The sequence below is a fragment of the Canis aureus genome, chromosome 33 (genome assembly GCF_053574225.1).
Source record: "Canis aureus isolate CA01 chromosome 33, VMU_Caureus_v.1.0, whole genome shotgun sequence".
Lineage (NCBI taxonomy): Eukaryota > Metazoa > Chordata > Mammalia > Carnivora > Canidae > Canis > Canis aureus.
The window spans coordinates 37,818,747-37,831,222 of NC_135643.1; the positions used below are offsets into that span (position 1 = coordinate 37,818,747).

At 33.3% G+C, this 12,476-nt stretch overlaps 1 protein-coding gene and 1 long non-coding RNA gene across 21 annotated transcripts in view; one reads left to right on the top strand and one right to left on the bottom strand.

Annotated features, from left to right (window-relative positions):
* The window catches only part of LOC144304014 (bifunctional heparan sulfate N-deacetylase/N-sulfotransferase 3), a 170,927-nt gene extending 162,436 nt beyond the window's left edge, over positions 1-8,491 (top strand). For both annotated transcript variants that reach the window (XM_077882444.1, XM_077882445.1), the window contains 2 exons: positions 2,468-2,570; positions 6,896-8,491. In XM_077882444.1, coding sequence (XP_077738570.1) covers positions 2,468-2,570; positions 6,896-7,015 — 223 coding nt within the window. In that variant the 3' untranslated portion in view covers positions 7,016-8,491. The remainder of the gene's footprint in view (positions 1-2,467; positions 2,571-6,895) is intronic.
* Positions 1-12,476, bottom strand: part of LOC144304015 (uncharacterized) — a 147,311-nt gene that overhangs the window by 118,821 nt on the left and 16,014 nt on the right. For 16 of the 19 annotated variants that reach the window (XR_013371002.1, XR_013371000.1, XR_013371001.1 and 13 more), the window contains exon 4: positions 7,200-7,444. The exons of the other annotated variants lie outside the window; for them this stretch is intronic. This is a non-coding gene — a long non-coding RNA (uncharacterized LOC144304015). The remainder of the gene's footprint in view (positions 1-7,199; positions 7,445-12,476) is intronic. 19 annotated transcript variants of the gene reach the window in all.

Genomic DNA, 12,476 nt, shown 5'->3' on the forward strand with positions numbered 1-12,476 from the left:
ACAGATGCTTAACCAACTGAGCCACCCAGGTGCCCCTCATTTGTGATTTTAATTAGCATTTCCTTAATGACTAATTATGTTGAGATTTTCATTTGTTTACTGGTCATTCACATATGTTTTTTGATGAAGTACCTGTTCCAATCTTTGACCCAATTTTTATTGGCATTATTATTTTTCTTTGTTGAGTTCTGAATACAAGTCTTTAATTAGTCCTATGTTTTACAAATACTTTTGCCCAATCTATGACTTCTTCTTTTATTTTCTAAAGTATTTTAGAAAAACAAAGGTTTTAAATATTGATGTATTCAAATCTTTTATTCTTCTTCTTTTATCATTCATCCTAAGATATCTTTACTAAATCAAGATTACAAAATTTTTCTATATGTTTTTCCTGCTTACTGTCAGAATTTTTAGAGTTTTACCTCTTAAGTTAAAGTCTATGATTAACTTTAAGCTAATTTTTATGTAGTGTAATTAAGGATGAATATTCATATTTTCCATGTAGATATACAATTTTTCCAGTTTAATTTGTTTAAAACATTGTTCATTCCCATCAAATTTATTTGGCACCTGTTTTTGAAAATCAGTTCATTCTAGATGTGTTGGTCTGTTTCTGGACTCCCTCTCTTTGGTTCCATATATTCATTGGTGCAAATACCACATAGACTTGATTACTGTAGCATTATAGTAAATCTTAAAATTAAGTAGTATAAGATCTCTAACTTTATTCTCCTTTTTCAAAATGTTTTAGTTTGTCTATGTCCTTTGCATTTCCATATGTATTTTAGAATCATCTTTTCAATTTCTACAAATTCCACTGGAGTTTTTATTGGCATCACACTAAATCTACAGATAAATTTGGAGAGAGTTGATACTTTAAAAATACTTAGTCTTTTGAGCTGTGAACATGATATAGCCCTCTTTTTTAATGTCTTCTACAATATCTCTAACAATGTTTTGTATTTTTCAGTGTCAGATCTTGCACATATTTTACATTAAATTTTTCTCTAGGTATTTCACATTTTTAGGCTAAAAGTGTTATTTCAATGCCCATTGTTCACTGTTCACACTACAATTTTAAGAAAAAAATCAGAAACAGTAGTCTGAGTAGTGTAGATTAAAAAAACAAAAGGAAGAAGTAGCCCCGGGTGATAATTCCAGTGAAGAAATTATAGCAATAGAATTATTAAATTATAAAAGCAATGTGAAAGAATTATCATTACTGACTCTTACTTTTGTTTTTATATTCAAGCATGAAAATTACTATTTATTTGTAATGAATGATAATATAAAATATAACCAGAGATCAGTGAAGAAGAAAAGGCACCAGACTTAGAGTAGGAGGCCTAGATTTAAGTCATGTCCTGCATATGGAAAAAAAAAATAGTCCAAGAGAGATAAACCTTGACAAATAATTCCTTCTTTTTCATTATTTATTCAACTAACATTCAGTGAACATTCACAAAGAGCCAAACATTATGCTAAGTGCCATAAAATGGGAAGAATCATGTACTCTCCATCATTAAGGGGTTATAATGAAAGCTCAAAGAAAAAAGAGTTACATAAAATATTTTGGTATACTGGGGTACAGTTGAGCATCTGACTCTTGGTTATGGCTCAGGTCATGCTCTTAGGGTCATGAGATCAAGCCTGCATCCAGCTCCATGCTCAGCAGAGTCTGCTTGAGATTCGCTCCCTCTCCCTCTGACCCTCCCTCTGCTCTCTTTGTCCTTCAAATAAATAAGTATTTTTAAAAAATATTTTGGCAAACTGAAGTGTAAGCTTAGTATGTTAACTAACTGGAATTAAAATAAAAATTTAAAAAAATAATATAATAAATAAAATCACATGAAAGATAAAAATAAATGAAATATAAGTTTAATGTGCTATTATTTTTATTATAGTTACGCCATGAAAATCCACATTTATAGGTACCTTGACTTTAATACAGAGCTCATTCCAAAATAAGAAAGTGACTCTGAGAAAAAGTTAAGTATATGATAGCTAGAGAATCCTAAAATTAATCACTTCATAGCACAGCAAAACCCTTTTGCTTCTATTACTCTATAATTATATGGTATAAGTACTATATAAGTCCATAGATATGGATGAAAGCTGACTTGTCATTTTTAAACTCTACAAAGGCAAAGAACAGACTTGAAATTTATAAAACTTTTTCCTTCCAGATGAAGGAGGTAGGCTTATTAATTTCTATTAATAGGAGACCTTCTGCTGACAATTTTTCTATTAGGAATCTGGCAAACTCACAAATATGACAGATGGACTAAGAATTCAGAAGTATGCCCAAAGACTTTATGCAAAGTGATTTAGTCAAAAAATATGCCAGTCTCTCTGGTTATAGATTAAAATCCAAAAATATATTCATATTCATGTTTTTGGTCATTATACCTTATAAATTGCTTGAAAAATACATTTTTGTGTTTTACGTTTTTAATTTTTTTTTTAGATTTGATTCTCATAAAGGTTTCTGGTGTCAGTTATTGGAAGAAGGTAAAACAAAATGCCTTGGAAAGAGCAAAGGAAGAAAATACCCTCCAATGGATCCTGATGTAAGTATAAAGCTTTTATTACAAACTAAATAACCAAGCTAATAAATATTTTCTTATTTTCTTATAAAAGTAAAAAATAAAAACTTAGCCCTTCTAAAAATTACAAGTGACATTTGGATTTCAATGTATCCAGATTGCTTGTTTTGATTTGTCCAATGATACATTACCTGTTATGCAAGAATAAAGGAAAACAACAGAATTTTTATTTTGAAGCAGAACAAAAAAGGCAACATCTCATTATAAAAAGATTAATACAGTCACAGAAATTTTAGCACTAAAAGTATTAACTGAAACCAAAACAGGAAATACATCAACTGAAAACTGAAAACAGGATAAAAAAATTTCTATTTTTTTTCTCCACTAAGTCACTATAGAGTAGTAAGTGTAGCCTATATAATAATATTTCTTTGGTAGTTTTCTTTGGTTGATTATTAAAATTTACCTTCAGAGCACTATGAAAATAATCCTTACACATTAATAGAAATTCAAGGACAATTTCCATAGTATTTTAAATAACTAATATAAAATATATCAATTTCATATATCGAAGCTATTTCTCTATGGTATTTATTAAACTGTTTATGGGACGCCTGGGTGGCTCAGTGGTTAAGATCTGCCTTTGGCTCAGGACATGATCCCAGGGTCCTGGGATCCCAGGGGGGTCCTGGGGTCCCACATAGGACTCCCAGCGGGGAACCTGCTTCTCTCTCTGCCTGTCTCTGCCTCTCTCTCTGTGTGTGTCTCTCATGAATAAATAAAATCTTTTAAAAAAGAAAAGAAAATGTTTAAAAGACCCTGTAGAACATCTTTCATAGCACATATTTTACTCCTATCAAACAAACATACGGAGGCATAATATTAGATTTTGTGATACAGAAAAATAAGAAAAACAAAACTTTTCAGAGTATCAATACTTCCAAATTGATACTCCAACAAGGTTACTGTGTAATATATTCTAAGGGTTTTTAACTCATACTTCTGACACCAAATGTGTGCAGGTTTATACCAAGCAATTGTGCAAGTTTCTGCAGATACCAACTAGATACCCTACAATTTAATCAATTATAACACTAAATACCCCCAAGTTAGTGTAACTCCACAGGTAAAGGTCTTACTACCACAAGACTACCCTCTCTTCAGATCCAAAAGCAGGTACTGGGTTCCCAGGTTACTCACTTCTGTCCAAAGTGGCTACAAATCAAGGGTTCTCATGACCCCTTCCTCAGCTTTTATATAATTTACTATAACAGTTAACAGAACTCAGGGAAACACTTTACTTTCTATTATTACAAAGGATACAAATGAATAACCATATTAAGAGGTACATAGAACAAGGTCCAGAAGTGTGCTAAGCACAGTAGCTTCTGTCTCTGGAGTTTGCAGTGTACCACCTTCCCAGCACCAACCCTGACATTCTCCAGTCTTCATTTAGGGCTTTTATGGAGGTTCCATTTATGGAGACATGATTGATTAAATCACTGGCCGTTAGTAACTTCCTTAATCCTCAGTTCTTTTTTCCTTCTCTAGAGGTCAGAGGCTGGGGTTGAGAGTTCCCAACCTCTAATCTTATGTTCCTTCCTCTAGCAACTAGTCCCTATCTGAAGCTACCTATGCCCCCAGCAAGAGTCACTTCATTAGCATAAACTCAGATTTGGCTTAAAAGGGCTTATTATGAATAACAAAAGACACTCCTCTCACCCTATCACTTAGGAAATTGCAAGGGTTTTAGGAGCTCTGTGCCAGGAACCAGAGATGAAAACCAAATATATATGTTCCTTATTATATCACAATATCATGTATATACTGCATTTATTTTAGGGAATGGAATGGTTGACTTTATGCAGATAGTGACCAGAGAGAAGGCAAGGGTAAAGGAAAGGCAATAGTGTCACAACATTGCTTGCTTCTCCTATTACAGAAAAATGGCAGTACCCAACTGTCACCAAAACATCATAGAATGCATCTAATCTAGGTAAATTAAGAAAGTTGTTGGCCTACTTCTACTTTTACTTGTTTATGAAAATATAGTGTAGAAAAGGAATAAAAACTGACACTCTAAATTAATACCACTAAATCTATTATCTCTCAAAATCAAAAGCATAGAATACTCTTTAGTTTAATAATACATCAATAAACAACCTGATATTGAATATATTATATGATTCCATCTTTTATTATATTTTTATGTTATAAAAGATATTACTATCTCTTCCTATTATTTTACATGAGTTTGCATGAAGTAGTCAGATTACATTGACATACATTAGCATATATCCTATCTGTGATCTTACCAGCTAAAATATTCCCCCATCTGGGGAATCCCTGGGTGGCTCTGTGGTTTAGCACCGCCTTTGGCCCAGGGCGTGATCCTGGAGTCCCGGGATCGAGTCCCACATCAGGCTCCCTGTATGGAGCCTGCTTCTCCCTCTGCCTATGTCTCTGCCTCTCTCTCTTTCTCTATGTCTCTCATGAATAAATAAATAAAATCTTAAAAAAAAAAAAAAAAAAAACACAGTCAATAAATGTTATAAAAAATAAAAATAAATAAATAAAATATTCCCCCTTCTAAATGACTGCCAGATAACAATGTGTGTTCAATAAGTCCTGCATACCACAAAGTTCTGTTCTAGTACCCTTTAGCCTGAACATATTAGACTCTAAAATAGAACATATTGTGTATTACAAATCTCATTTCATTTATTTTGCTATAATGAGGAAGCAGAGCATCAAGAGGAAAGGGTACTTGATGAAGGGGACATGATCATGGGCACACATATAAACACAGGACAGGGCACAGGACAGGGGTTTGTCTATGGACAAACACAACAGCCAGGTTTGAAAATAATGCCCAAAAGGCGAATAGGCTGAGGTAAGATTGAGATAATCCTCAGTACTAGGAGGTTCAATTCAAACTCCAAAGGGATAAATAGTAGAAATGAATCCTAGGAGGTTAAATTCTAGACTTAGTTAAGATGTAGGATAATCACTTATCATATGGAAATACTAGGGAGCAAGCTGGCAGGAACCGGGTAACCCCAAGCTGCTGTTCCAAGCAGGACTTCTGTCATAATGAGAAATAGTACAAAGTAAGCCAATAAGAGAGAACAAAATGGGAAAATTCAGAAACTCAGACTGTACTCAAAGATCAAAGGTTCATCCTAGGGGCAGCCCTGGTGGCGCAGCAGTTTAGCACCGCCTGCAGCCCAGGCATGATCCTGGAGACCCAGGATTGAGTCCCACGTTGGGCTCCCTGCGTGGAGCCTGCTTCTCCCTCTGCCTGTGTCTCTCTGTGCCTCTCTGAATAAATAAAATAAAATCTTTTAAAAAAAGAAAAAGAATATAGCACAAATACTCTATTTAATTCCAGTGATCATGATTCCTACAAAAACCGCTATGTTACATTGAAATTATCAATACAAAATGAGACTTGCTTCTATGGAATTTAAAATGGAATACCAGATATTACATTTTAAAAGAACAGCACATGGAATTAAATAAAAACTTTTTAAAGTTCGACTCCATGGAAAATCTCAGAATAGTACAAGGTGTGGAGGTACAGATACACATGCAGAAATCCCTCCTTCACAACAATCCTAGCAATGATCATCCAACCTATATATGAATTCCACTAAATGCCAGTTCATAGCACAGCCCTTCCCAGTTTGACAGTTCCAATTATTAAAATCTTTTTTTTTTTTTGAAGAGAAATCTACCTCCCTCTAAGTCAAGCTAGATTACAAGGCATTATTTTGCTTCTTTAGGCCAAATTATACAAATATAGTAGGTTAGAGGTTACCCTGGTTTACCTACTGCATTTTTAAGTCTACCACAATATTGTTTTTAGCAATATGCTTTTGTATGCCTTAAAACATCTCTTAAGAAAGAATTACGTACCTTCTAAATCTAATGTAAATTAATGATGGCAAAGGAGTATTTTATATTATAGATGTATCAAAACATCAAGCATCTAACATTCTCAAAGCAAGGATGATTTTAATAAGAGCATAATATTAGACCCAACCAGTTGTTACAACTATTTTTATGACAAGTCAATCAAATTATTTTAACACTTAATTTTGCACAAATAAATCACAAGTTTAATACAAAAGCTCTTTCCCTAGTAAAAACAGTGTATGTATATAGAGTGTCTTTTTTGAAGAAGAGAGTCATCGTGTTTATGTTTTGCTAAATAAATAAATATCCTACATGCTTAAGATAAATCTCAACCCAGGTATGGTACGCTTGATGCAAATTTAAACATCATCAAAGTATATGAAGTATACTTTAATCAAAAAAATGAAATGTACTTTTATGTCCAACCGCAGAGCAGAGCATTTCTGTCAAGCTACTACAGAGATCACAACGTGGAACTCTCAAAGCTGCTGCACAAACTGGGGCAGCCCTTGCCATCCTGGCTGAGGCAGGAGCTGCAGAAAGTGAGATAGCACTGAAAAACTTCTGGAGAATCCATCTGCCATATAATGCTCACCTTTCCCAAAGCTTCCAGAAGCTACCAAAAGGCTGTTTAAAAATATACCTCTTCAAATGAGAAAAAAGAACAAAGTTCCTTCCATGTGCTGGCATGTGGATGATTAGAAAACAACAACAACAACAAAAAAGAAAACATACCTGTTACAAGCCTTGGGCCTATGGCCTTTCTCTTAATCCATATCTGAGCCTGTGGGATTATTGTAGACTACTGTGCACTCGTGGAAGTCAACTGCAACCAATATAGGTATCAAACACAAATGCAGAATTGTTCCATTTCATAGTAATATTTACACTTTTATATATCAACTAAGATTGTGTCTCTGTAGATTTTTAGACCACTGTTTGCCTGTACAATGTTTTCTTATTTGATCCTATAAAGTGTCCTACAAAATGAGAAGAAAAATAAACATCACAATGTAGCATAAAATGCCAAAGGCATAATACCCATGAAAAATGCTTGCCAAGATATAAATCTATGAATATTTAGAAAGAATTATAAATTACAATTTGTGCTAGACCAGAGAGTGAAAAAGTTATATATGAGGTTTATCTGCATCAAAATAAAAAGGTAAGTGCTATAGCAAAAAAATTGATTTTTCATATACATACTCTAGTGTATTTATGTAAAAATTACTAACTCCTCTGTCATAATGTAATTGCTATTCTGAGATATGTTGTAAAGCCATCAAAAGGTATATGGAAACACACTGAGAATACTAAAATGGTAAATAGTAATGTAAAGTGTACTCACTAAATCTTCTAAAAGGGAGAAATTATAGGGGTCTGAATATATATCATTGACAAGTTTTATCCTCTTTTTGTGAGCTACAAGTCTACTCCAGTAGTCCTCACTGGTTCTACAGAAGTACTTGCATAAAATGTGAGGTATGTGTCATCTCCAGAAACATACTGACTTTTTTTTTTTCATGCTGACTTTTAAAAGTGAATAACTTTTTAAAATTTTTCTCCAGAACAAAACCTATTAAATGAAAAGTAAGCACAGTGTCTCTAAACAATATGTTATGTTATTCACATTAAAATTATAGAAAAACTACATTTTTCCAGATACCTAAAAATGAAATCATGTAATGTAGAGATTATAACAAAAAGACAAATTGATATATGATTTTTAATCTGATATTTCCCATGATACTTTTAATATAAGGCAGAAAAAAATAAGCCAGGGCCAAGTCCCACTTTTTTTTTGAGATTATTTTGTATATTCTCTTGTGGAAGATAATAAAACACAGTTAAATATACAGATTATCTACCAAATTAAATGAGGAAGTAAAAAGATAAGCTAGATATGATTTCCTGAACTATATTTACACTTAAATTTTAAATAAGATTAATAAAGTATTCAAAAAAGAAAAGAATCATACTTATTGTCCTATGCTTATATCTACTTAATTTTTAAATTCACTGTACACGGGATCCCTGGGTGGCGCAGCGGTTTGGCGCCTGCCTTTGGCCCAGGGCGCGATCCTGGAGACCCGGGATCGAATCCCACGTCGGGCTCCCGGTGCATGGAGCCTGCTTCTCCCTCTGCCTGTGTCTCTGCCTCTCTCTCTCTCTCTGTGACTGTCATGAATAAATAAATAAAATCTTTAAAAAAAAATAAAAAATAAAAAATAAATTCACTGTACACATAAAAACATTAAGTGGTAAATACCTACTATGATTACATAAGCTGTTATAAAATGTTATCAAAAGTATGATCAGGGGAAAAAAAAAAAGATATGCAAGGAAAAGCTACAACCCAAATACTTTTTCATTATAATGTGTGAAACTGAACTCTATCAGTTATTCACTACTTAGAAAATAAAGTTTGAGATCCTTTCACTTACTATAAATTTCTAAAATTACATTATGATTATTACATATTTTTTATTAAAGTTTTACGTACTCAAATGATACACTAATTTTTAAACAATCTAATAGTCAAAAGAATTAGAGAAGGAGCAAGTTTTTAAGACCCCAATTAAGGAAGCAAAATCAGAGTCATTTGGACAAATATGGCAAACTCAATCTTTGTGCTTACTGCTGCCTTTTTTAAGCAGTACTTGCCCAGCATGGAAGACAAATGAATAGTCTTTCATCTCCACTAATTTAAGAAAACTGGCTGAAGAGAGGCACACACAGTGAGAATAGGCCCCAGCAGTTATATACAATGTAATGTTTTTATTTTGACATTTCTACTGATAAAAAAAGAAAAATGGTACATTTGTGTTTTAATGATGAGATGTATATTTAAATTTCTAAACAAAGTGCTAATGGCGTAATTTTGTCTAGGTAAACTAACTCTACCAAACAGCCACCCTTTAAGATAAATGTTTAAAAACATACGGGATGCTTGTATAATGAAATAAAAAGGAACAGATCATACCAAAATTTACTCATTCACAGTACAGGTATTATGCTATCTATAGTAGCAAACCTTTTAAAGGATTTTTGAGCATTCAATGTATCTTGGAGGCAACATCAAATTCTAGAGGACATACATACTTTTTACGTTATGTACTCCAGCTGGTTATTATGCTATTCTAAAAGGAACATAAATACATGTGAGAAAAGAATGAGAACTAATGTGATTTAAAACTAGCTTTGTATAGAATTCCTTTTTTCATTGCTTAAAATTGGAACTTCCTCAGGAAGAAATGAAATGGTTATTTCAATGTTCATAGCTATGATATTCTTGTCATTCACATTGAATGAAAATTACTGGAAACATTTTTTCTCTGAGTTTTTTAAAATAAAAAACCTGGATATAATTCTGATAGTAGCATGGTACCTCATATGTACAACAATAAACTGTGATAAGAAAATGAAGAGTTTGGGCCTAGTGATTTTAGGTAACAAGTAGGTATTTGATTGTTTGTGTTTGTCTGGGACGGAGTGGGAGGTGGTTATAAAACACAGATACCGCTAATATAACTCAAAATGGAGAGATGCATAGAAAACCTCCAATTAAGAAATAAGTAAGTTTATTTTTACTATAACCCTTCACAGATCCTTCTAATCAATATTAGCAGTTTTTTAGTTCTAATAGATGTAAAGCAATTCCTAGGGTTACCTCGGGATCCTAACATAAGAGAGTAAGAGAAACACACAGCTGTTACTTAAACTTCAGAACCTGAATGATTACAGCATTTCTTACTCCTAGCACTCTGCTCTGCTTCCCACAAATGGGTTCCTCTCTTTAGAGTTTTAAAGGGTGTTAGCTAATCTCTCTTTTATTTAAAAAAAATCTATCAAAACAAATAATCTCTGAAAAAAAAAAGTGGAGGTTGTTAGCCATTTATCCACATCTTCTTTTTTTTTTTTTTTTTTTTTTTTTAATTTTTATTTATTTATGATAGTTACAGAGAGAGAAAGAGAGAGAGGCAGAGACATAGGCAGAGGGAGAAGCAGGCTCCATGCACCGGGAGCCTGATGTGGGATTCGATCCCGGGTCTCCAGGATCGCGCCCTGGGCCAAAGGCAGGCGCCAAACCGCTGCGCCACCCAGGGATCCCCATATCCACATCTTCAATAAACTTTTTTTCTCTATTCCAGCACCTTTTATAGAAATCAGATTTTCTCATGCTGCAATGCCCCTCTGCCACCCTGTCCACACATGTGCCATTTGACTTCCCTATAGGTTTATCTCACACACACAGTTCTCCAGTACATCTGACTCCTCAATTCCTATCTGAATATATCATCCTATGTTCCATCTACTACAGGACCAACTGGTGACTGGCTAATAAACCAACCTTATCAATATTAGTGGCTTATGATGATTTGTAATACTATACTTTCCAGAGATATCAGTACTGCAATTTCCAAGAGATAGGTTTTAACCCAAAGTTCTAACCAATGGAGAGGCAATGAATTGCTCATATGTTTCGTATGAAGGAATTTCTCTAATTCAAATTACTCTCTGTAGCTGAATTCTATTCTGCCAAAGCTGACTCTACTTTGTTATCACCTACAACATAGCTGCTGCCTTCATCCTGCCCACCCCATCCCAAGCACACATACCCCCATCCCCAAATAGTTGGCAGTCATGGAAAAAGCAATGAATACTTGCGGTGGATAATCCTTAAGAAATAATTTGTGTTGGCTAGAAATGTTTATCTTCTCTTCACCTACTTTACTTAAAAGCAGACTAAATTTATAAGGTCAAGCCATGTCTTGGTCAAACCAAGACAGTGTGACATTTATTCCATTCCCAAGAAAAGCTAAACTCTACTTTGAGTATGCCACTCACCTGTGGCCAAGGGTACCTAACAGAATATGAAGGCCACTTCCCCACCACTCATTGCTACTACTAATTCTTGCCATTTTTCATCCTCAATAAATTGTCTATAAGACTTCTCTATACATTCATTGCTCTTAACAAATGTCACAAGGAATTTATTCAATTATTATTATATGAAATTTATTTTTAACCTCCCCTTGTACCTTCTTCCATTAATTCTATATCTTTGAGTTTCTATCATTTCTCAGCCTATTCCCAAAAGTTATAAATACAAAGACTAGTAAATCATTAAAATTGGAGCCCCCTATATTTTCACCATCTCCTTTGGAGCATCTCTTAGAGAAAGGAATCATGACGAATATCAATAAGTACTTAAGAAAGACATTTACTTGCCAGATTTAGGCAAATATTTTATTTACCTAGCAATCCCTTTCAAGGAGTAAAAGCAAATTTCACAAATTCATTACCCGCAGCATAAAGTCTCCAGGATATTGTTAGAAGGAATGTATTTACCCACATTTTATCATAGAGAAAACTGAATTAAATTTAATGAAATGTGAAACATTTCCAAAGCACACAGGATCTGTGACAAACCTTACATAAAACTGTCTATATCAAGCTGCTTCTTGGTTATGAGGGAATAAATTAAGTACAGGAAATGCCTGCTGTCTATATATTGGATGCCAAAATGCACTATTTCAAATCAATAACTAAAATGGAAACCAGATCTTGCTCCTAAGTATTGTGCATAATTTATACAGTTGGACCAAAAAAGATCGGTCTTCTTTTTTCTATTTGGTAAATGATATTTTTAATCTGAATTATTTATTTATTTATTTATTTTGTTTGTTTCAACCACTTTAAATAGAAATGTGAGCTCAAAATGTTATATACTCCTAGGGTTCTAGTGTATCTTTTCAGAACTTGATTTGTATCCTTCAAAACAAACACAACTTTTATTTTTTATTTTATTTTATTTTTACTTAATTAAAATGTACCTTATTGATTTAAAAAATGCTAATCATAATCTGAGCTTTGAGCAAGTCATAATCATTGATCACAGATCACCATAACAAGTTTAATAATTATGAAAACAAACAACCTTTAAAGACCTACAAAACCTACTATTGGAAAATAAAGTCTACTTCACACACAAATGAGTATGCTCACAAA